Source organism: Hippopotamus amphibius, chromosome 10, assembly GCF_030028045.1.
Source record: "Hippopotamus amphibius kiboko isolate mHipAmp2 chromosome 10, mHipAmp2.hap2, whole genome shotgun sequence".
NCBI lineage: Eukaryota > Metazoa > Chordata > Mammalia > Artiodactyla > Hippopotamidae > Hippopotamus > Hippopotamus amphibius.
This window is the reverse complement of record NC_080195.1, coordinates 33,594,821-33,619,470: the sequence shown is the minus strand read 5'-3', so window position 1 is coordinate 33,619,470 and position 24,650 is coordinate 33,594,821. Positions and strand designations below refer to the sequence as shown.

Genomic DNA, 24,650 nt, shown 5'->3' with positions numbered 1-24,650 from the left:
CCCGAGCGCCTAGAGCCTGTGCTCTGCAACAAGAAAAGCCACTGCACTGAGAAGCCCACGCACAGCAACGAAGAGTAGCCCCCGCTCTCCACAACTAGAGAAAGCCCACATGCAGTAATGAAGACCCAATGCAGCCAATAAATAAATAAATAACAAAAATACCCTATAAATTCTGTAACCATTAAGTAACAACTCCCCATTACTTTCTCCCTCAGCCCCTTGTAACTTTAATTCCGATTTCTGTCTCTCTAAAGAATTTGCCCATGCCAGATACCTCATGTTCTTTTGTGTCTGGCTCATGTCCCCTAACGTAATGTTTTTAATATTCATCTCTGTTGCAGCATTTATCAGGACTTCATCTCTTTATATGGCCAGATAACATCCCATTATACATACATATCACATTTTCTTTATCCATTTCTCTGTCGATGGACACCTGGGTTGTTCCTACCCCTTGGCTGTTGGGAATAGTGCTGCTAGGAACACTGGTATATCAGGATGTGGTTGAGTCCTTGCTTTGATTCTTTTGGGTATATACTTAGGAACAGAATTTCCGGATCATATGGTAACTCTATGTTTAACTTTTTAAAGAACCACCAAACTCCTCCACAGTGGCTGACCCATTTTACATTCCCACCAGCAACGCAAGAGGGCTCCGATTTCCCCACATCCTCACTGACACTTGTTATTTTCCTTTTCTGATAACAGCCATCCTAATAGGTGTGAAGCGGTATCTCACTGTGGTTCTGATTTGCACTTCTCTAATGACTAACAATGCTGAGATCGTTTCATGTGCTTACTGGCTATCTGTGTATCTTCTTTGGGGAAATGTCTATTCAAGTCCTTTGCCTGTTTGTGAACTGAGATGAGTTGAAGAAGTTCTTTATATTCTGGATATCAATCTGGATATCTGTTTTTATCAGATAAATGATTTGCAAATATTTTCTCCCACCTTGTGGGTTGCCTTTTCACTCTGTTGATAGTGTTCTTTGATACACATGTTTTAAATTTTGATGAAATCCAATTTGCCTATTATTTCTTTTGTTGCCTGTGCTTTTGGTATCAATTCCAAGGAATTATTGCCAAATCCAACATCACGATGATCTTCCTCTATGTTTTCTTCTTAAAATTGTATAGCTTTAGCCCTTGCATTTAGGTCTCTAACCTATTTTGAGTTCTTTCTTGTGTATGGTGTAAGGGTCCAACTTCATGTTTTTGGATGTGGACATCCAGTATTCCCAGCACAATCTGTATGAAAGACTTTCCACCCCCACTAAGTGGTCTTGACACGCATGCTGAACATCAATTGACCTCATATGTGAGGGTTTATTTCTGGGCTCTCTATTCTACTCCATTGGTCTATATGTCTGTCTTTATACCTATACCATACTATTTTGATTACTCTAACTTTTTTAAAAATTAATTAATTAATTTAATTGGCTGTGTTGGGTCTTTTTTTGCTGTGCACGGGATTTCTTTGGTTGCGGTGAGTGGGGGCTACTCTTTGTTGTGCTGCACGGGCTCCTCATTGCCGTGGCTTCTCTTGTTGTGGAGCATGGGCTCTAGGCGTGTGGGCTTCAGTAGGTGCAGCACATGGGCTCAATAGTTGTGGTTCACGGGCTCTAAAGCAGAGGCTCAATAGTTGTGGCGCACAGGCTTAGTTGCGGCATGTGGGATCTTCCTGGAGCAGGGATCTAACCCGTGTCCCCTGCATTGGCAGGTGGATTCTTAAGCACTGGGCCACCTAGGAAGCCCCTGATTACTCTAACTTTATACCAAGTTCTGAAATCAGAAAGTATGAGTCCTCAGACTATTTTTTTTTTCTTTTTCAAGATTGTTTTGGCTATTCAGGATGCCTTGAGATTCCATATAAATATTAGGCTGGGTTTTTCTATTTCTGCAAAAAATGCTGTTGGTATTTTGCTAAGGATTTCACTGAATCTGTAGACTGTTTTTGGTAGTACTGTTATCTTAACAATATTAAGTCTTAAATGAACATGCGATATCTTCCCATTTAGGTTTTCTTTAACTTCTTTCAGTAGTATTTTCTAGTTTTCAGGGTACAAGTGTCTCCCTGGTTAGATTTATTAACAAGTATTTTATTCTTTTTAATCCTACTGTAAATGGAATTGTTTTCTTAATTTATTTTTCACATTGTTCACTGTTAGTGTATAAAAATGTAACTCATTTTTGTGGGTTGATTTTGTAACCTGCTGAATTCATTTTTTTAGTTCTCACAGTTTTTGTGTGTGTGTGTGTGTAATTTTTAAAGGGTTGCAACACATAAGATCATGTCATCTGCAAACAAAGATAATTTTAGTTCTTCCTTTCCAATTTAGATTTTTTTTCTTTGTCTAATTGCTCTGGCTAGAACTTCCCATAGTACGTTGAACAGAAGTGCAGAAGTGCTGGTAGCAGGCATCACTGTCTTTTCCTGATCTTAGAGGAAAAGCTTTCGGTCTTTCACCACTGAGTATGATGCCAGCTATGAGGTTTTCATAGGACCTTTATCACACTGTAGAAATTTCCTTTCTAGTTCTCCTCCTAGTTTATTGAGTTTTTTATGATGAAGGGGTGTTGGATTTTGTCAGTTGCCTTTTCTGCATCACGTGAGACGACCATGTGGTTTTTTCCTTCATTCTATTAATGTGGTGTATACTATATTGATCTCTATGTCTATCCTTATGTGAGTTTCATGCTGTTAATTACAGTAGTTTTATAGTAACTTCTGAAATCAGGATGTGTAAGCTCTCCAACTTTTAATTTTTTCTTTTTTAAAGATTTTTCTGATGTGGACTGTCCAACTTTTTGTTTTTTAAGGCTTTTCGAGGGTGTTATACTGGCTCCTTTGTATTTTCATATAAATTGTAGAATCAGCATCTCAATTTCTACTGAAAAGTCTGCTGAGAATTTGATTGGAATTGCATTGAATCTTTAGACTAATATGAAGAGAACTGTAGTCTTAACTACAGTGCTTTTTCCAACACCTGAATGTAGAATGTCTTTACATTTATTTAAATCTTTAATTTATCTTAGTAGTGATTCGTAGTCTTCAGTGTAGAAGTGTTGCATTTCTTTGTTATACTTATTCGCAAGCCGTTTATTCTTTATGATACTATTGTAATTTCACTTTCAGATTGTTTACTGGTACACAGAAATATGATTGGTATTTGTATACTGACCTTGTATATTGTAGGCCCTGCTGAACTCATTTATCACATCTATGATGTTTTACATCCTCCTTTCCTTTCTGGATGCCCTTTATTTCTTTTTCTTGCCTGACTGCGTTGGCCTGGACCTCCATGTTGAATAGAAGTGGCGAGACTGAACAGCCTTGCCTTGTTCCTGATCTTAGGGGAGAAGCACTTTGTCTTTCACCATTAAGTATGAGGTCAGCTGTAGGATTTCCACAGATGTCCTTCACTAGGTTGCAGAAGTTTCCCTCTATTTCTAGATTGCTAAGGGTGTTTATCATGACTTACTTACAAAACAGAAACAGACTCATAGACATAGAAAACAAACTTATGGTTACCAAAGTGGAAAGTAGGGGCGGGAGGATAAATCAGGAGTTTGGGATTGGCAGATGCAAGCTACTGTGTACGAAATAGATAAACAACAAGGTCCTACTGTATAGCACAGGGAAGTATATTCAATATCTTATACGGAATATGAAAGAGAATATATATAAATGTATAACTGAATCACTTTGTTGTACACCAGAAACTAACACAACATTGTAAATTAACCATACTTCAATTAAAAAAAAAAAGAGTGTTTATCATGAATGCTGTCACCTACTTTTTTAACTTGATATACCCAGCTCTCCAAGTCAAGGATATATAAGATACACTTCATTCTTTTTAATGACTCTAAAGTATACGTTGAATGAGAATGACATTCCTGTACTGCTGAACTTTTATGTTGGTTCTAAATTTCACTATTATAAATAATGTCTTAATTCAAAGAGTAAATTTTTAGAGCAAAAATGTTAGCTCAAGGATATATACATGAATAAGATTTAAAGGTAACAAAGAAACACATGTGAAAGCTTACATAAGATGGCCTCCCTTTTCTTGGTGATATAGGAGCTGAGAATTAAAGCATTAAGACTCAAAGCTAGATTCTTAAAATTTTGAGAAAATTCATGTAGAATTGATCAGATACATAAAAGGACTACCAAGCAGCAACAAGGATCCAATTATGATCAGAAATAATTTGCTTTTTGATAAGGACAGTCACGAAAGATATGTAATATTCACAAAAGCAAAAATAAACAAGTGGAACTACATCAAACTAAAAAGCTTCTGCACAGCAAAGGAATCTGTGAAAAAAATAAAAAGGCAACCTACCAAATGGAAGAAAATATTTGCAAATCATTTATTTGATAAGGGGTTAAGATTCAAAATATATAAAGAGCTCATACAACTCAAAAGCAAAAAAACCCCAAACAATCCAATTAAAAAATGGACAAAGGATCTGAATAGACATTTTTCCAGAGAAGATATACAAATAGCCAACAGGTATAGGAAAAGAGGCTCAATATCACTAATCATTGGCTAAATACAAATCAAAACCACAATGAGGGCTTCTCTGGTGGCACAGTGGTTAAGAATCTGCCTGCCAATGCAGGGGACACGGGTTTGATCCCCGGTCCAGGACGATTCCACATGCTGTGGAGCAACTTAGCCCGTGCACCACAACTACTGAGCCTGTGTGCTGCAACTACCGAAGCCCATGCACCCTAGAGCCCATGCTCCACAACAAGAGAAGCCACCACGAGAACCCTGAACACCACAATGAAGAATAGCCCCTGTTCGCCACAAGTAAAGAAAGCCCGCATGTAGCAACGAAAACCCAATGCAGCAAAAAACAAACAAAAACAACAAAAACCACAATGAACTATCACCTCACACTTGTCTGAACAGCTATTATTTTTTTAAAAGAACTTTTATTGAGATACAGTTAACATACAGTAGACTGCATATATTTAGAGTGTACAATTTGGTATTCTTTTTTCTTATTAGTAATGTATATATGGCAATCCCAGTCTCCCAATTCATCCCCCCCCAGCCCTCCCCACTTTCCCCATTCGGTGTCCATATGTTTTCAACAGCTATTATTAAAAAGACCAGAAACAACAAGCGTCAGTGAGGATTTGGGAAAAGGTGAACCCTTGTGCACAGCTGATGAGAATGTAAGCTGGTGCCGCCACTATGGAAAAGAGAGGTGGGGGGTGGGGGTGGGCTAAGTGGGTGAAGGGGGTCAAAAGGGCCAAACGTCCAATTACAGAACAAATACGTCATGTGGATGTATGTACGGCATGGCGTGCATAATAATACAGTACTGTATATCTGAAAGTTACTAAGAGTAGATCTTGAAAGTTATCACAGTTTGACAAGCTGGTTTAGAAATTGGTCAAGAGGATAAGGAGAGACAGTGGTGATGAGAACACAGCTGAAATGGCTGGTGTGCAGGCTGGGTGAGCTGAAAGAGGAGGTGATCCGTAGAGACAACAGAGGGGCTGGAGGGGGATGGAGCAAATGAGCAGGTTTGGTAGGAGGAATGAGGAGGGGAAAGGAGGTTGTGGTCAGAGGAAAAGGAAAACTCTAGCCTCGGGCAACTGAAAAGCCACGGGGTGGTAATCCGAGAGGGAGTGAACAGACGGGGAAGCTGTGCAAGTCAGCAACCAGGGCCCGCCTCCCCCGCGGGGCAGAAGGTAAACCCTGGGCGAGGGGCTGCTCCTTTCCTGCGAGAAGAAGGTTTCTGCTCTAGACGTAAGCCCCTTAGTGTATTGATACTCACTTCATATCTCAGCTGAAAAAAATCACTGCTTTAGAAAGTCTGACATACCTTTAAAGAGGTCACTAGAACCTTTTCAGGTTTATCATTAACAGAGGTGATTTAACAAATGTTTGTGCTTTTGATTTAATAAAACCCGAACATTTAAATATAATTAAAAAGTAGGCCAGTAAATCCGGTCCCATAACTATGTTCATAATATCTGGGTAACAGTTCAAAATCTGTATCAATCTCATGGCCTCTTCACCAACTTTAAATTCTCCTCTTTTGGTGCAATCGTCTTAAAATGAACCTAATATTTTTCCTGATACTATCAGAAATAAGTAATCTTGCTTGGGCTACTGAAATGCTGTTACCTTGAGTTGTGAGCTGTCCTTCTTGAGCCTGAACACAGCGAAGCTCTTCAATGGTTTCCTTCAGAGAATCCCTTTCTGTTCTTAACCTCTGGAGGGACATTAAGAACAAGGAAAGTTAGCGTCAAGCTTTAGGAGTTTACTCAGCAGTGGTCTCTGCCTTACCTAACAGAATGATAAAACAGCGGTGGACATGGACATGTTATGCCTTTTGAACTTGTACAGAAACATCACAGAAGTAAAAGATTACACAATTTTTTTCCCATTTAACAATACTGAATATCCACTACGTGCAAGGCAGTATCCTATCCAGTTAATTATAAGAAACAAAACCACCTACTCCATCCTTAACAATGAGTACCTTATTATGTAAATAACTTCTTTTCATGAAACATACAGGATCAAACAACAAAGACTTTAAATATTCATAAATCATGACGATAAAAATATTTTAAAAAGCTTCAAAATATGCTGAACAATAACAAAGAGAATTGTGTTCTCTATATTAATCATAGAGAAAACAAAAGCTACACAAATTTCTAGAAAGTCACAAGCAAGATGATGGAAAAGAAGCAACAGTGGTAGAAAAGTTAAATATATATAAAAGAAATTAGAATAGAAATGTCTTTCAATCTTTTATTTTAGATCTATTTCTGAAACACAAATGTAAATCTTCTGTAATTTAAAAATAAACAGGATCTCAAATTTTTAAACTTATAAACAGAAAAAGAAGTTAATGTAGGCAAAGCATGAATTAAATATTATTTTTTAAATTTTGGTACTGCTCAAAACCAAAATGCCTAATATATACTCACATCCTTTTCTTTTTGAAGACTGTCAACTTTTTCTTTTAGTCGCTTATATTCAAAATCTAATTTATCTGCTTTCTTTGATTCTTCAGATAATCTATTTTGCAGTTCTACTACCTGGTATAGAAAGATACCATTAAGTTTTACAATTTGAAATCTTTAGAAATTATTATTATTTTCTTCTAAAGATCTATGAAAATTCTCCTTCCGATAAATACTTAAAAAAAAAAAAAGAAAGAAAGAAAGAAAGAAAAAATATGACACAGGAGCCAAACCCAGTGGAGAAAACTAGGTACAAAAATCTGCCCGGAGACTATGGACTCTAAAACCAGATCACCCAGAGGAACAAACGTTTAAAACTATGAAAACCTACAGGACTTTCATTTCCTGTGACACAGATAACTGCAGTCTGGAAACCTTTTCAGCATGAGGCAAAAGAAATGCTAGGGGAAAAAATTCAATTGCATCATTAAGCTTGCAAGAGAGTAAGGGAAATCCTCGGGGGCTAAAGATGGAGTGGGAAGTTTGTGAGGAAGCTATGGGCAGTGTGAGATGCCACCTGGCAATACCAGGAGCCCAGACCTTTAAAATCATGTGAGACAGGTAGCTGTTAAACTACCTTGGGCTCTAAAAGGTGGTGAGTCTGTAAACCGGTAGGTTAGGAAAAAAATCCATCAGCTGGCAAAATCAATCAGGAAACTTGCCCATCTTAAAGTGAGTGTTCTGGGTTTTAAAACGTGTAACTTGAAAACGTATAACCACAGCCAGCAAATACATGGATTTGTGTTTGAATTTTTACCATGTGCCTTGTCTGGCAAATCCTAAGTCAAGCAATTAATTTAAAGTCATCCTGGGTAGTAATGCTGTGGAAAATCTGGCATAAGAAAAACATATATTGTCTGGAGGAGCACTGCCTCAACCAGTGTCCCCAAAGGTCAAGATAAGCCAAACGACAGAGCAAAACCCAAAACTACAAAAATCTTAACAGGCTATGAACAACAGTAAGCAGAAAAACATTAACAGCACTAACCACAATAGTAGAATAAGCCCTCCAAGAATTTCAAATTGGAGTTATCAGACACAAAATACTAGGTTTAATACTTAAAGAAAATAAAGAAAAAAAATCTAAATTATAAAAGGAATAAAAGACCACCAAATATGAGGCATGTTTGAAAGAGCACCCAAAGAGAAACCGCAGAAAGAAAAATATTACATTGAAAAATAAAATATATTATGCTCCAGATCAGAAACAGATAGAGAATTAGTGTATTCTGCAATTTCACTACAATAATTGCAGGTATAGACTTCTTTTTTATTTATTCTGTTTGTAATTCACTGTTAATACTAAATCTGATGTCCTTCATTAATTCTGAAAAATGTTCAGCCATTCTTGCCTTCAAATAATCTTCTACAATTCTTTCTGTTCTTTCTTCTGGGACTCTAATTAAATCATTTGTTTTAATTTAATACCCTTTAATCACATTTATAGTTTCTTTGGGCTACATTTATTTTTGGTAATTTCTCAGTCCAATTTTGTTATATGTGGAAAATTTTCATAAAGAAATGTTGAGAAAAAATGCATTCACCAAAAAAAAATCTGCCAGACATTCATGGTGTACAGGGTTGTTCTACTAAAACTGCTCTAATTTATTACATTAAGCAAGTATAATTTTGATGCCAAAATCAGAAGACAAGGAAAACATGAGATAGAAAACTTTAAGTAAACAAATCATAGGACTTCCCTGGTGGTGCACTGATTGAGAATCTGCCTGCCAATGCAGGGGACACAGGTTCAATCCCTGGTCCAGGAAGATCCCACATGCTGCAGAGCAACTAAGCCTGTGAACCACAACTACTGAAGCCTGTGTGCCTAGAGCCTGTGCTCCACAACAAGAGAAGCCACTGCACTGAGAAGCCCACACACAATGAAGAGCAGCCCCCACCGGTCGCAATTAGAGAAAGCCCACATGCAGCAAAAAGACCCAACACAGCCAATAACAATAAATAAATAAATTAATTAATTCAAAGAAATCACAGAGGCAAAATATTCCAAGTAAAATGAACAAAGTGAATCTAACAATGTGAAACAACAAATAAATCTGCTATGACTAAACTAAGTTTATCTCAGGAATGCAAGGATGGTTTAAGCACAGAAATCCATTAATATAATTCATCAGATTAATAGAAAGGAGAAGCAGCATAGGAGTCTCTCAATAGGTGCAGTTGATTAAATTCAACATCCATTTAAGATAAATACCCCGTGCAAATTAGGAATACAATGAAATGTTGTTATCCTAATGAAAGGTGGCTACAAAAACCTATAGCAATCCTTGTAACATACTGGTAAAACATTTAAAGCATTGCCTATTATTATTGCTTCTATTCAAGGCTGGACTAAAGGTCAGGCATGCTGATTAAGAAGAAAAAAAGGGTATGCCTTAGAAAGAAACAAAATGGCTTTTATTTGTATAAATATGACTTCTGATAAAAGAACTAACAGATATCATTAGAATATGGGACTTTGGCAAGATTGTAAAATCAACATATAAAAAACAATTTTAATCACATAAATGAATGACACACCGAAATGGTATCTTTTCTTTTTCTAACTGCATTTATAAAAGCAACCAAACACATAAAGTACCTAAGAGTAACTATAACAAAATACATGTATGATATTTATAAGAAAATTATAAAACTTAATTGAAAGACAATGAAGATTTAAATAAATGGAAAGATATTATATTCACTGATAGGAACATTTACTATCATAAAGAGGCCAGTTCTCCCCAAATTGATCAAAAGATTCAATGTAATTCCAATTTCCAAAGATTTTGGGTTTAAAGGGAACAGAAAGGTCTAAGAGTAGACAAACAATTTTGAAAAAGAACATGGTGTGAGTATCTGTACCACTCAAATATCAAAATTACTAAAGATCTACAGATGATAAGAGAGTGTACTGGGGTTAGACTAGACAAACAGACCAATGAAACAGAAGAGAGTGCCCATAAACAAACCCACATATAACCTGGAAACTTTATATATATGATAAGATAGAATTGCATGTCACTGCAGAAGAGACTGATTATTAAATAAATGCTTCTAGGTTGACTGGTTGTCCATACAGACAAAAAATACCAAATGGATCCCTACCTCGCACCCTATACAAAAAATCAATTTCTTGTGGATTAAAGACCTAAATGTACAAAACAAACCTTAAACCTCTGTAAACAGAGATTAGTGTTGCATCTTTAGGTAGACAATGGCTTCTTAAACATAAAAAGCACAAATCATAACACCTGAAACTAACAAAACACTGTAAATCAATTATACTCCAATAAATTTTTTTAAAAAAAGCACAAATCATAATGAAAAAGATATTTAAAGTTCATCATACTAAAGTTATCAATCTCATAAAAAGCAAAAGGACAGGTCACAGACTGGTAAGAAATAAACACAACATGTGACAAAAGATTAATATCAGGAACAAATAAAGAACTTTCAGAATCAATAAAAGGAATAATCCAACTTTAAAAACGAATAAAAGATAAAAACAGGCAATTCACAAAAGACGTGTGATCGGTAAATATACTTGTACCAAGGGTAATGCAAAGTATAATCATAAGGAGACATCATTTCAAATTCATCCTTCAACGGGCAAAATTTCAAGCCTGACAATACTACGAGCTGCTGATGACGTGGAGCAACAAGAATTCACACAAACTGCCTGCGGGTAATACAACCACCATGGAGAGCAATCTGGCAACATCAAATTAAATGAAGACACTCCAAGGAAGATACTCCACATAGTTGTAAAACTTCCACACAGGTATCGAAGATGACACATTCAATACCATTCACAGAGGCCTTTCTTGCAGTATTAAAGAAAAAGACAAAACATCCTATACGTCCTTCTACAGAAAAATGGATAAATGTGGTATAGTCACTGAACAGGATATGCACATCGGTACAAATGAATGGGATAAGGCTACACCTATCAACACAAACGAATCTCACAAATATCCACTGAGCAAAAGCAAACCACAAAGAGAACTTTCACCATATCATTTACATAAAGTTTTGAAATGTCAAAAGTGTTAAGTTTTTAGGGATACACCCACACACATATATATACACGTGTGTATGTGTGTGTATATATATGTGTGTGTGTATGTGCAGAAAAAGAACAAAGATGCGTAGGAACAAAAACCACAAAATAGGCTAGTGGTTACTGTAATGAGGAGAGGGAGACTGTTTTGTTTATTAAGCATGGATACTTATTGTATTTTTTTTCTTTTCTGTATTTCTCAGGTATTACACATTAAATTAAAAATAATAAATAATAAAAGGATCTGGTATAGAGACCAATCAATAACCCTTGGGTAAGAACTGAGCTTCAGAGGTGAAAAACCAAACACCTTGGAAACAATCAGAAGACTCTGATAAGCCAGTGCTACGCTGGAGAGTTTGGCTGAAGAAATCGTGTCACTCCGCTTACCTGTCTCTTATATGTCTCAAGTTGACTTCGAGCCGCGTTGGCTTTTCTCAGCTCCTCCTCTAGACTAACTGTGTTTTGCATATACATAGTATTCTTCTCTTCTAAGAGTTTAACCTGACGCCTCAAATCACCAAGATCTTCTAGCTTCTTTTTATATGATTCCACTTGGCCTTCCAGTTTGGACACTTTATCAGAAGAATGTCTAAAATGAGATGGGAAACCAGAAATCACAAACACACCCACAATTGTAAAGCTGCTGTAGACAGTGCTAAACCAGGACGGACCGCCAGGAAGTAACGCCTTCTAATGAAATCATAAGCCCAAAGGTGAGTCCAGCTTAGTTTTCTGTGCAGGTTCAAAAGTATGACCAGGACCTAGAGACTGTCACACAGAGTGAAGTGAGTCAGCAAGAGAAAAACAAATATCGTATATTAACACATATATGCGGAATCTAGAAAAATGGTACAAACAAACTGGTTTGCAAGGCAGAAATAGAGACACAGATGTAGAGGATAAACATATGGACACCAAGTGCGGAAAGCGGGGAGGGTTGGGCGGGAATGAATTGGGAGACTGCGATACCAAATTGTACACTCTAAATATATGCAGTTTATTGTACGTTAAAAAAAAAAGTATGACCAAAATTACAGCAAAATTTATAATAGAGAGAACGTTATAAAATTTAAGGAATGCAAGTAGGAGGGGCTAGCCAGCAGAGACACATGTGGCACAAAAGCAAAATAAATTGTACAGTGTTCAAATAATTTGGCAATTGGGATGTTATTAGTGATCAGAGGAACAGCTGTTTCAGTGGAGCAGTGCGGGCAGGTGGTGGTGAATTCTAGTGGGTTAGGAAAGAATGTTAACTTTACCTTGTGTATTCTAAATCTGTTCTGGAGGGAAGGAGAGAGTAATACGTCTCTCACTTTTTCTAAGATAAGAGGGACAGAAACATATAAATATATGCTAAGAAGAGAGATCCAATGTGAAGAGAAATGGTAACTGATGTAGCACAGTCCCTGCGGAAGCAAGAAGGGTTGTGACCCAGAGCATTGAAGGAGTTAGCACAGGACAGGAGCGCGAGTAACAGGTCCACACGCGAGCAGCAAAAGAGAAAAGATGGGCGGGAATGCAGGAGGCTCTGCACATGGAGGGTCCACAGGGCATGGCCTTGCTCCTCGATGCAGGAGACAGTGTCATCTGCCGAGACTGAAGCACGGGAGAGGTGTGGTGGAGGCAGTCAGGTGAGAAGACTTGTGGAAACATGTAACAGCCAAGAGAGCAATGGGGCCAGAGCGACCTATGGATGAGCAGGAGAAGAGTGGACCAGCGGGAGGAAAGTAAGGATCATTAGTCTGCGGCAGGACAAAACGATATCACACTGGGGCGGGGAGGGTGGGGGGACTCGAGGGGGGGAGTCAAGGAAGGGAGGGAATACGGGGATATGTGTATAAAAACAGATGATTGAACTTGGTGTACCCCCAAAAAGATAATAAATAAAAAAATAAATAAAAAAATAAAAAAAAAGAAACTTGTACCATCATGTTTATTGCAGCACTATTTACAATAGCCAGGACATGGAAGCAACCTAAATGCCCATCGACAAATGAATGGATAAAGAAGATGTGGCACATATATACAATGGAATTATTACTCAGCCATAAAAAGGGATGAGATGGAGCTATATGTAATGAGGTGGATAGACCTACAGTCTGTTATACAGAGTGAAGTAAGTCAGAAAGAGAAAGACAAATATTGTATGCTAACTCACATATACGGAATCTAAAAATGGTACTGATGAACTCAGTGACAAGAACAAGGACGCAGATAAAGAGAATGGACTGGAGAACTCGAGGTTTGGGAGGGGGCGGGGGGTGAAGGGGAAGCTGAGACGAAGTGAGAGAGTAGCACAGACATATATATACTACCAACTGTAAAACAGATAGTCAGTGGGAAGTTGTTGTATAACAAAGGGAGTCCAACTCGAGGATGGAAGATGCCTTAGAGGACTGGGGAGGGGAGGGTGGAGGGGACTCGAGGTGGGGGGAGTCAAGGAAGGGAGGGAATGCGGGGATATGTGTATAAAAACAGTTGAACTTGGTGTACCCCCCAAAAATAATAAATAAATAAAATTAAAATTAGAAAAAACAAAACAAAACAAACAAACAAAAAAACGATATCACTGTGTCATTTTCTCTGTTTGTTCTCAGTATGCAAAGAGTGAAAGCACAAAACATAGATGGTTAGAGTGATCTGACAGAAGACAGATTACACAAGCAGAAAGGTGGCAGGGGGTGAGGTGCCCGGTGAGGGAATGGTTGAGGCCAGCAAGCAGGAAGCCTTGTGGGTGCGACAGCATCCGAGAACGGGGAAGACCAAGTGACTGGAGGATGCAAACTCAAAGACCAGGAGCGGTCCTGAGAAACCTCAGAGCTACACAAGTGGTGGTCAGAGGTTAATTCCTATTCAACATTTATACACAACACTTATTTGCAGACACTGTTCCAAGTGCTTACAAATATAAACTCACTTAATTCCACACGTCAGTCTGAGGTAGGTGTGCGTATTATTTCCATTTTACAGATGAGAAAGCGGTCCATAGAGGTGAGCTAAATGGTAACATTGGGATCTGAACCCAGGTGGTCTGGCTCTTAAACACATTCCTACACTGAGACCCGAGAGTGTGAAATCAGTCGCAGGACTGCTCTAGGGGAGGACAGGTGTGAGACCCTACAGGGGTGGGAAGGCTGTTTACCTAAGAACATCTATTTCATCTTTCAGAGACTGGGCATCATCCGCCAACGTGGTCAGCTCGTCGTTCTGCTGCCGGAGTTCAGAGATCTCCTTCTCTAACTCTTCACAGCGTATCCGATAGTCATCTTTGGCTGCTTCAAGTCTGTAACCAAAACAAAAGAGACCAAGGAAGCACTATTTACTGTCAAATAATTCTCCTTAGAACAGTGAAAGTAAGTAAAAAACATGAAAGTTAATTCTTCTTGGATTTGTCTCCTACTTTTGTGACCATAGGCTGTATTTCCAAGTTTTAACTATCCTGGAAAGTTTTATTTTCAGTTATGAAATTAACGCATATTCCTTTCAAAAATTCTCAAAATGCAGAAAAGCAAAGAAAGTAGAAGTTATGCATTACTCTAGACAGACACCTACTGCTAACATTCTTAGAGTATAACCTCTAGTCTGATTTCTATTCATAGATCTTTTCCCCCCAAATATGGATAATATTGTTCCTAATTTACATTAATTTGTTTTGGTTTTTTAAAAGATTGTTTGTTTGTTTGTTTTTGGCTGTATTGGGTCTTCATTGCTGCAAGGGCTTTCTCTAGATGTGGAGACTGGGGGCTACTCTTCGTTGTGGTGCACAGGCTTCTCACTGTTGCGGAGCATGGGCTCTAGGTGCATGGGCTCAGTAGTTGTGGTGCATGGACTTAGTTGCTCCGCAGCATGTGGGATCTTCCCGGATCAGGGATTGAAACCGTGTCCCCTGCATTTGGCAGGTGGATTCCTAACCACTGCGCCACCAGGGAAGCCCCAGTTAATTTGTTTTGCTTAGCATATTCCTTCCTTTGGATTTACAAGATTCTTTCTCATGTCACAAATATTTATCATTGCTTATTTACTTTTAATTTTATATATGTATTTAATGTACAATTCTTAATTTTTATGTAATTCAATTGATAAATCTTATATTTTATAGTTTCTACTTTTTTTTATTTTTATTTTTTAACTTTTTATTTTATATTGGGGTATAGCCATGTATCAATGTTGTGGTCGTTTCAGGTGCACAGCAAAGCGACTCAGCCACAGATATATGTGTACCCATTCTCCGCCAGAGGCCCCCCCATCCAGGCTGCCACATGATATTCAGCCGAGTTCCCCATGCTGTACAGCAGGTTCCTGCTGGTTATCCATCTTAAACATGCCAGTGTGTGCATGTTGATCCCAAATTCCCAATCTATCCCCCCCACCCCGCTCCCGCCCCGTAACCATAAGTTCGTTCTCTATGAGTCTGTTTCTGTTCTGTGACTTCATTGTATAATTTCTTTTTAGATTCCACATACAAGTATAGTTTCTACTTCTAATGTGCAACTATTTTTTCCTTGTAATTCTTTGTCTTCTGTTAGTATTTATATGGTTTCATTTCTAACATTAAAGTTTTCAATTTCTCTGGAATTCATTCGGGTATACAATGTAATGCAGGCATCTAACTTTTCCTGCCAAAATATCTACCCACTGTTCCAAAACTTTTTACCAAATAATTTAACCTTTCCCTATTGATTAGAAAATGCCACCTTTATCACATTACATATACCTGGACTGGTTTCTGGGTCTTCATTTGTGTCACTGACGTCTGTATTTTGCTGCACGGGTACCAAGCTATTTTCATTAGTATAGTTTATAACATACTTCAACACTGGGTATGGCAAGTACTCCCTCATTATACTTTGTTCTCAAAATATTTTGGGAATCTCTTGTTCATTAACACTTCTAGATGAACATAAACTCTGAATTGGAATAAAGTTCAAATTATATGCTAATTTAACACTTAAAATATGTTCTCTTTCTCCATACAGTATTATGCTTCATGTATAACCTGGAAGTTTTTGTCATATAACTCCTTTGTATTACTTAAAAGTTTTTTTAAGCTCTTTATTGGAATATAATTGCTTTACACTGTTGTGCCAGTTTCTCTGTACAACAAAGTGAATCAGATGTATTTATACATAGATCCCCATATCCCCTCCCTCCTGCAACTCCTTCCCACCCTCTCTATCCCACCCCTCTAAGTCATCACCCATCATCCAGCTGATCTCCCTGTGTGATGCAGCAGCTTCCCACTAGCTATTTTACATTTGGTAGTGTGTATATGTCAACGCTACTCTCTCACTTTGTCCCAGCTTCCCCTTCGCACCCCACCCTGTGTCCTCAAGTCCGTTCTCTACATCTGCATCTTTATTCTTGCTCTGCCACTGGGTTCATCAGTACCATTTTTTTAGATTCCATATATATGAGTTAGCACACGATATTTGTTTTTCTCTTTCTGGCTTACTTCACTCTGTATGACAGACTCTAGGTCCATCCATCTCACTATAAATAACTCAATTTCATTCCTTTTTATGGCTGAGTAATATTCCATTGTATATACGTGCCACATCTTCTTTATCCATTCATCTGTTGATGGGCATTTATTAAAATTTTTTTTAATTCTTCATTTATATACTTATAAATGGAAGTTTTTCCTGAGGGTACTAACTAGTTATTGCTAAAAAAGCTTATGACCAATGTAAAGGTCTTACATTACCCTCTCCCTGTTAAATGTTTGTTGGTTCTAAGAATTTTTCAGTTGATTCTGTTATATTTTCTGGGTGGACACATATTATCTACAAATAATGAGCATTTATTGATACTTTTTGTCTTTCCAATATTTTAATGTCATTTCTTTTTCTTATTTCATTTTCTAGAAAAGAAATAACAGCGAAATCTTACACAGCATCTATGTGCCAGGCAATATTCTCTAAATACTTTACATATATTAACTCATTTACTGCTCACAAACATTCTAGAAGGTAGATGATGCTACTAGACTATCTTCTATCAGAGAAATAGAGGCATGCCCAGGTTACACAGTGAGAAAGTGGTAAAGCCAGGGTTTTTAGAATATCTAGAAAAAAGTCAAATAATGGATTAATACTCATCCTCATCTCATTCTTAACTTTACTGAGAATTTCATGTACCAAGTGTATTTTATATTTTTCTTTCTCCTTTAACTTATGGATTGGAGGAGTTACAATACATTTAATAGTTATTGTAATAGATTTAATAATACCCAACAGGTTAACAATCCTGGGATAAAGCTTATTTTAATATAGTACTGGATTGAATCTGCTACTATTTTATACAGAAATTATTTAAAGAATACTCATAAATGAGATGTCAGTCATTTGAAAATAATAGTAACAGACCTATTATGTTAATATAGACAACATACTGTTTATGAAAAATAACTTTATTTTCTAAAACCAATAAATGGTGAGAAGAGTGGCAATATTGTTTACGTTCTGTGATTCAAATTATCTGGTTTAACAGAAGACAGGTGGGTTCCCATAGCTGTTTCTACATTCATCTGCTCTACTGGTTTTAGGTACATGAAGGAAATCCAGCCTAGCACAGAGATGCAGTTGGAAAGAGAGGGCCCTGACAGCTCTCTGAAAGGGTCCTCAGATCACACTCTGAACCGCGGATTGGAGACCACAGCAGGTGGATTGTTTTTCTAAGGTTTCTGAGAAGACTAAGAAAAGTTTTTTATTTTTTCTTGTCAAGGCCAAAACAAGACAAAAAGTTCAGGAACATTTCACTGGGGAAGAATGAAGGCTGGCAGATATGCTACCATACTCAGTTACTGGATAAGTAAAAACCTAATTGATATTTAATTTCTCCCACCGTCTTAACATGAAAATCTATGGCTACGTAAGAAACAGGTCATGATATATTTTCTAGTAAATCATAACACAATATGGCCAAGTCATTCAACTTTGGGGTTCTGTTTTGTCTTGCAGGACACCAAGTTTTTCCTTTCCTTCTTTTCCCTTTCACCATCCAGTTGCCAATGGGCCCTCCTCCTCCGTTTTGGCCTTTTCCTCTCCCAGAAGACGTGTTTAGAAGACTGCCCCTTTACATCAGCTTGCCCTTTAAGTAAGTCTGTCTCTACACACCACGCACCTGGCCTTTATTTCGCATCTCTTTAAACTGTGCCCCGGAAAGGGCCCCAATCTCTAAATTCCAAAAAATTCCTGTGTATTCTTGGGGCATCTAGCCCTTTAAGAAGATACACTGAAACTCTGTCCCTGCAGTTTGTGATCGAATTTCCTTTTTTTGTTTTAAAGTAATTTCCGATTTTGAGTGAATTTAATCTTTCCTGTGACCGCTCCAATTCACCCTCAGGCCCCTTTGCTAGTTCCTCCTCTGTCTGACTTTCTTCTCTGTCTGCCTTTACTTGCCTCAAAGCGCCTGTCGGGGTGGGGGTGGGCCGGTCCCCCCTTTCACTCACAGTTATAGTTCAGCTGGGGCGTTCTGTCTGCAAGTGATATTGAGGGTGAGCACTGATAGCATTTTCCCTAAACGTGCAGTTATTTCATGGTGTGTGGGAACACTTTTGGGAAGTGACTAATTACACAGCCTCCTTGGTCTGCAGTTACCCGACAGTCCTAACACTACATTAACTTTAAAAGATATTACCAAATCTAAAAAAAGTGAGATGTGAGTGAGTAGTGCTTTACCTGAACGTTTCTTCTTGGAGCTGTTCTAACTGGGTCTGGAGCTGCAGGTGCCTTCTTCCTGCTGGACTGTTAGGATCTTCTATAGAATCAGACTGATTAAGTCTTTCCATTAATACCTGGTTCTCTGCCAACAGACTACTTTTCTCCTCTTGCAGGGCTGCAACCTGTTAGAATGTGGGAAGACAGTAGTTATCTTCTCCAATTACACTTAATCTGCATAATCACTTGGGAATTACCAGTACGAATTAAAGCCTGTTTTTAAAGAAGGACAAGCAAACTCCACCTAAAACATGTACATTATCTTGGAATACTGCACAGGCAGAGCAATACGTAAGAGTAAGGAAGAATTCGTTCTTTATTTTATATTTGAAAAGATATTTCACCAAAGAAGACATGCTAATGGGAACTAAGCACACAAAAAGATCCTCATGACAAGTTACTCAGGAAACGCAAGCTGCAACCACAGCGTTACAGCCACACACTCACGCCCACTAAAACGCCCAAATTAGAGAGACCGGCCGTAGCACGTGTTGGTGAAGGTGAACACCAACAGGCGCGTCACACCGCTGGTCAGCATGGGACGTGCTCCACCCGCTGTGAAAAAGGGGTTCCTATCTTCCTAAAAAATCACACATGCAACCACCACATAACCCAGATGTTTTACTCTTAGGTACTGATTTACCAAGGAGAGAGAAAAGCACATGTCCACACAGAGACGCAGTATATTTATAGCAGCTTCATTTGTAATACAGAAAAACAGACGATTATCAATAGGTGAATGGATAAATAAATTATAGCACATCCACAGAACAGAATACTATTTGACAATAAAAAAGAATTAACTGTTAATACCGACAACATGAATGAATCTTGAAATAATGAAAGAAGCCAGGCAGAAAAAAAGAGTGCACTGTGTATAACTCCTCTTACACATGGTTCCAGAAGACGCAAGCTGATCTACAGTGACAGAGAGCAGAGCTGGGGCTGGAAGAGGCTCAGAGTCATGAGAGTTCGTTATCCCGATTGTGGTGCCGGGTTCACACATTTACACATGTCAACACGCATCACAAATGTACACTTCAAAAATGAGCGGTTTACTGCATGTCAACTACATCTCAAGAAACTGAAAACAGAAGTTGCCGGCCATTTCTGAGTCTCCCCCTCCCCCCATCTTCTCTCGAACTTGTTCCGGTCAGGCCACTGCCCCGTCACCCTTGGGGCCCGCGACCTCTGCTTCTGTGGCTCCCAGGACACCGCCCTCTCCGGGTCTCTGTGCCTCCTCTTCACTCCGGTCAAGGCCTCTTCACCTCCCTGTCACAGGCACACCCACGGCTCCCCCTTCGTTAATACACCGGTGGCTTCCAGTTTCTGGGCTGTACACACAATTTATTCACTGACAGAGCGCATGTTTCTATTTCCAGGCGGGCACCCTGAACTGGGTATCACATCCACCTGGACGTCTACTGGCGGCTGCCTTTAACCTGTCCAGGTGGGACGCATCCTCTCAGCGATGCTAACTCTGTCCTCCCACTTGCTCAGGCAGGGGCCGTCCCATCTCACCGCACACCCACGCCCACGCTTTTAGCAAACGGCAGCGGCTCCGCCTCCAAGCAGATTTCGAGCGCTTCTCAGCACCCCTCAATTCTGATTTAAGCCAACACAATTTTTTGCCTGATGATTGCAAAGGCCTCTCAATTAGTCTCCCTGAGCTGGCCCTCGTCCATGGTCTGTTCTCCACCCAGCAGCCACTATAATCCATTAAAATAACACAGATCACAGGACGACTTTGCTCACAAGCCTCCAATGGCTTCCCACCTACTCAGCCTTTCCCAAGGCCGTCGGGTCTCTGCAGACAGATTCCTTTTCCCAGGCTTCACACCTGCTGTCCTCATCTCCGTGTTCCCGAAGACCCCAGTCGCCCCCCTCCTCCGACCCCTACCCCAGGCCTGTGTGCTGAGCCCAGATGCACCTCCGGGGAAGCCTGGGAGGCCGGCTCCTCCGCCCTCCTAGGGTTTTACTAGCTCGTGGCCTCCCCTGGCAGCCTTTGCTGGGGGCCCAGTCGGGACAAACTCCTCCCCCCCCAGTGCCCCTTCCTCTAGAACACTTGTCAGCACATGACAGACCATATTCTTACTCTGTTTTTCGTCTGTCTTCTTTACTCGCACGTAAGCACCTCGGGGGCAGGGATGTTTTCGCCATCTCTGTGTTTCCCCCCACCTTCACCGTGTCCACAGCAGCTAGCACACGGGGTGGCCTGGACTGGGTGCTTGACGTGTGCTGAGTAAAGGAGCGAGTCTGCCGTGCCAGCTCTCTAGCTTGTCAGGTTTCCATAAACGCTAAGTCTTCTCTCAGAGCAGAGCAGGAGCTCAACCCTGTGCCACGCAAATGTTTCATTCATGTCTGCTCTTTCATTCTTTGTAAAATAAATATTTAAGGCTTTAAAATTAAAAAACTCATTTCTTTGTTAATAATTTCTAACAGATTGCACTTTGGTCAGAAAGCACGGTCTAAAGAAACAAATTCTTTTGAATTTTATTGAGAGTTGCTTTCTAGCCCGGTATGTGGTCAGTTTACGTGAAGGCTGGGTGCATAGTGCAGCATCTTCATACTAGGCTTACCAGACTAGCAACTGTTGTTAAAATATTTTGATTCCATATATTTGGCAGAAATCCTTTTCACATACACAGAAAAAGCTGTCAACCACAAATGCGTACTTGCCATCCACCTCTACCAGGATTAAATCACGAGCCGCTGCAGCTGCTGGCCTTCAGCACCCCCTGAAAGGAGTTCGGGGCGGAGGCCAGGAACCAGAGGCCTCTGTGCTCGGGGAAAGCTGGCAGAACAGGCCTTCCAATAGTCAGATATTTTCAGGAGAAGATTTTATGAGCCTAATCCTTGCATCTCCTTGTACCTAGAGAAGCACTAAAGACATGAATGGTGACACCGGCTCCTCGCGACTGGCAGCGACCTTCTGCCAAAGTGTGTGCTTGACTTGACATACCCCCTTCACCTAAATCATATATAACACTGACCCCGCCCCACCCCGCCCCCCTTTGGAGCAGGTCCTCTGAACTTTCTGATGGGCTGTCTCCCAGGCTATCGTCCTCATTTTGCCCCATATAAAACTTAACTCACAACTCTCACATTGTGCTTTTTTTTTTTAAGTCGACAAGGAGACTAAAAATAATTCAAAAATAATTTAAGAAAAAAACCCAAATAAGGCAAAGGGGCTTATAATGGAAAGCTACAGCTTCCCACTGAGCTTTTCTATTTCCAAGAGACAACTAGTGCTGCTGTTCCTGATTTTCCTGCTCTTGGCTGTGACCTGACATCTCTCAATGACAGGCTACACCCACTGTTTCTCAGCTGATCTACCTTACACGCTGTCTAGTGACTCTCTCCTCTGACACGTGACACTACAGCCACTGCGCCACGCCCCTTCCCACACGCAGTGATAGCGCTACGCCTGCTCCTTTCTCTGGCTGCCTCTGCAGTTTCAAACAACCGCTCATTGACTCGTTTCACTCAATCACCCACCCGCTCACTCACTCACTTGGATATGCACTGTGGGTCTATTGCCTGCTAGGCCTGCTGCAGTTTCCTAGGCGCAAGGGATACTGCGACGGAACAAGCAGAGACCGTTCTTATTCCCAGGTGTTACATATTCAAGACAAATCCGCACAGTGAGTACATAAACAAGACCAAATCATATTAAACAGGAAAGTAAACTAATAAATACACACAAGACCTAGACTGAAGGTGCTCTGCAGAGGGTTAAAGCAAGACGGAGAGGAGAGGCTGGAGGATGACAGCAGGCTGGTGACCGAGGAGCTTCCCAGGGAGGCTGAGGTCAGTACTGGGCACACCTAAGGACCCAATAAATAGTTCCTGACAAATAAACCGGGTGATCTGGAGCTGAGATTGATAGTGAGAAGGGGCCGGCCGTGTCCTGCCTGCTGCTCCCCCGTGGTGAGACCAGAACATCAGGGCCCCGTCGGGCTCTCACGGCTCTGCCCCATCCTGCTTCTCCACCTCATCCTGCTTCTCCACCTCATCCTGCTTCTCCACCTCATCCTGCTTCTCCACCTCCGTCACCTGCACCTTTACTTTCACAACAGCGCTTTTCTACGGGACAGGTCCAAATGCTGAAGACCAATGCTGGTCACGTCGCCACATCAGAGGTCACATGGGCACAGAGCTGAACGTGTCACGGCGCTGCACCCCACCTCCCCATAACCCCTCTGCAGCCCCGCCATTCGCTATGCGATCTGGTCACACCAGGGGCCCTTCTGTAGACTCTTCTGTAAGGAACAGAGCAGTGAAGAGCTGAGCCTTCAGAGCCAAGGTCGCGTGGCGAGTCCTCAGCCCTGTCCCTGCAGCGTTGAGAGCACCACGAGGAATGCGTGGCCTGTGCCACCACTTTACGAACGAGACAGGGGCCAGCTGCAGTCTGCCAACCCCAGTGTACGGCTCGAATATCATACTACCAGAGATAATACTTACATCCTGCTCATAAAAACAACCAACTCTTCTTTATTGTTACTGTAAGTACAGCATTTGTGTATAGCTAAATTTTAAACTCTGAAAAGCAACTAACAGCACTTAACATTATGATGAGGTAAATATTATTTACTATATAAGGGAAATATTTTTGTAAATGTAGTGGTTTTGAAAATCTGAGCAGCTCTATTTACTATATAAGCCAACAGGTGTGCTCTGATCACACTCCTTCCTCTCTGCATCGAAAGCAATGACCGACTCCTATGCCTTCCAAAGTCAAAGGCTTCTAGTACAAAATATCATGAACCCTGTGTACCTACTACCCAGCTTTCACAAGGATCAGAACATGGCCGTCAGGCACCAGCTGGGCTTCCATCCACTCTCCCACCTCTCTGATTTTGAGGTAAATCCCAAACAAAGGATTTTATTTCTTATTTTCTGTCTATTTGAGACATTTCTGCAACTTTTTTTTTAACTATTCTGTTGAATTTTTTATTTTGACGTTTCTATTTTTAGTGTTTCTTGATCTCTGATCTTTTCTTTTTTAAAACAGCATCTTGTCCTTATTTTATAGGCACAATATCTTCACTAATTTCACGAGAGTATCAAATAATTAAAAAGAAAGATCTCTTCTACTACCCTAATTTCTCCACTTCCCTTAGGGCTAGTTTCCTGTTTATCTTGAGCCTTCTCTTTTTTGTTATGCAGATTTCCCTCACAGGTAGGAATCAGTTTTCTGTAAATTAGAGAACCCAGAAAGGTCAAAATGAAAAGGGCCTTACCCTGCGATACTAATACCCAGTCTAACCTCCTGTACTTCCGCGTGCTTAACTTTTTTAGAAGCGAACCCTCTGGGCAATGGGGCTGAGCTCTCCTATCTGAGACCCACCCGTTACACCTCGCTGCAGCCTTCCACCCCGCGTGGGGGCTCGGGGCTCAGCCACAGCAGCTCCCTCCCCCTTTACAGGTGTTCTTGGCTATTGCCTTTGAGGCCACTTTTCCCAACTGCCTTTCGGCCTTCAGAGGTCGATGATGAGCAGTGGTGTGCTGGCTACAACCAAGCTGCTTGTTAAACATCCAGGAGTCTGGTGAGCCAACTGTTAAGCCATTAATAAGCTGGAATCAGTCACTGTGAGAGTATTTATACCGTGGAAACTGGCAAATGTTACAGCAGGGCATTTGAAAATCTCCCCCAACCCTCCTGAGAGCCAATCTCTCTCCTCTTTCTCTTCTTTCCTTGTGGGCTTATCTCATTTAAAATTCACATTTATTACAAATTTAATGGGGTTGCGAGAAGGAAGGAATACTCTGATCTTTGCTCAGCCTGCACTCTTTCTCCAAGATCTGTTTTCCTTTTTCTTCTCGAATTAGGGCTGTGTTATAGTCAAACTGTCCCGCA

At 40.2% G+C, this 24,650-nt stretch overlaps 1 protein-coding gene across 3 annotated transcripts in view; it reads right to left on the bottom strand.

The window, feature by feature from the left end:
* Positions 1-24,650, bottom strand: part of HOOK3 (hook microtubule tethering protein 3) — an 88,072-nt gene that overhangs the window by 22,824 nt on the left and 40,598 nt on the right. For all 3 annotated transcript variants that reach the window (XM_057697952.1, XM_057697951.1, XM_057697953.1), the window contains 5 exons: positions 18,752-18,915; positions 14,215-14,355; positions 11,460-11,661; positions 6,968-7,078; positions 6,156-6,243 (listed from right to left, as the gene is read on the bottom strand). In XM_057697952.1, the coding sequence (XP_057553935.1) occupies positions 6,156-6,243; positions 6,968-7,078; positions 11,460-11,661; positions 14,215-14,355; positions 18,752-18,915 (706 nt within the window). The remainder of the gene's footprint in view (positions 1-6,155; positions 6,244-6,967; positions 7,079-11,459; positions 11,662-14,214; positions 14,356-18,751; positions 18,916-24,650) is intronic.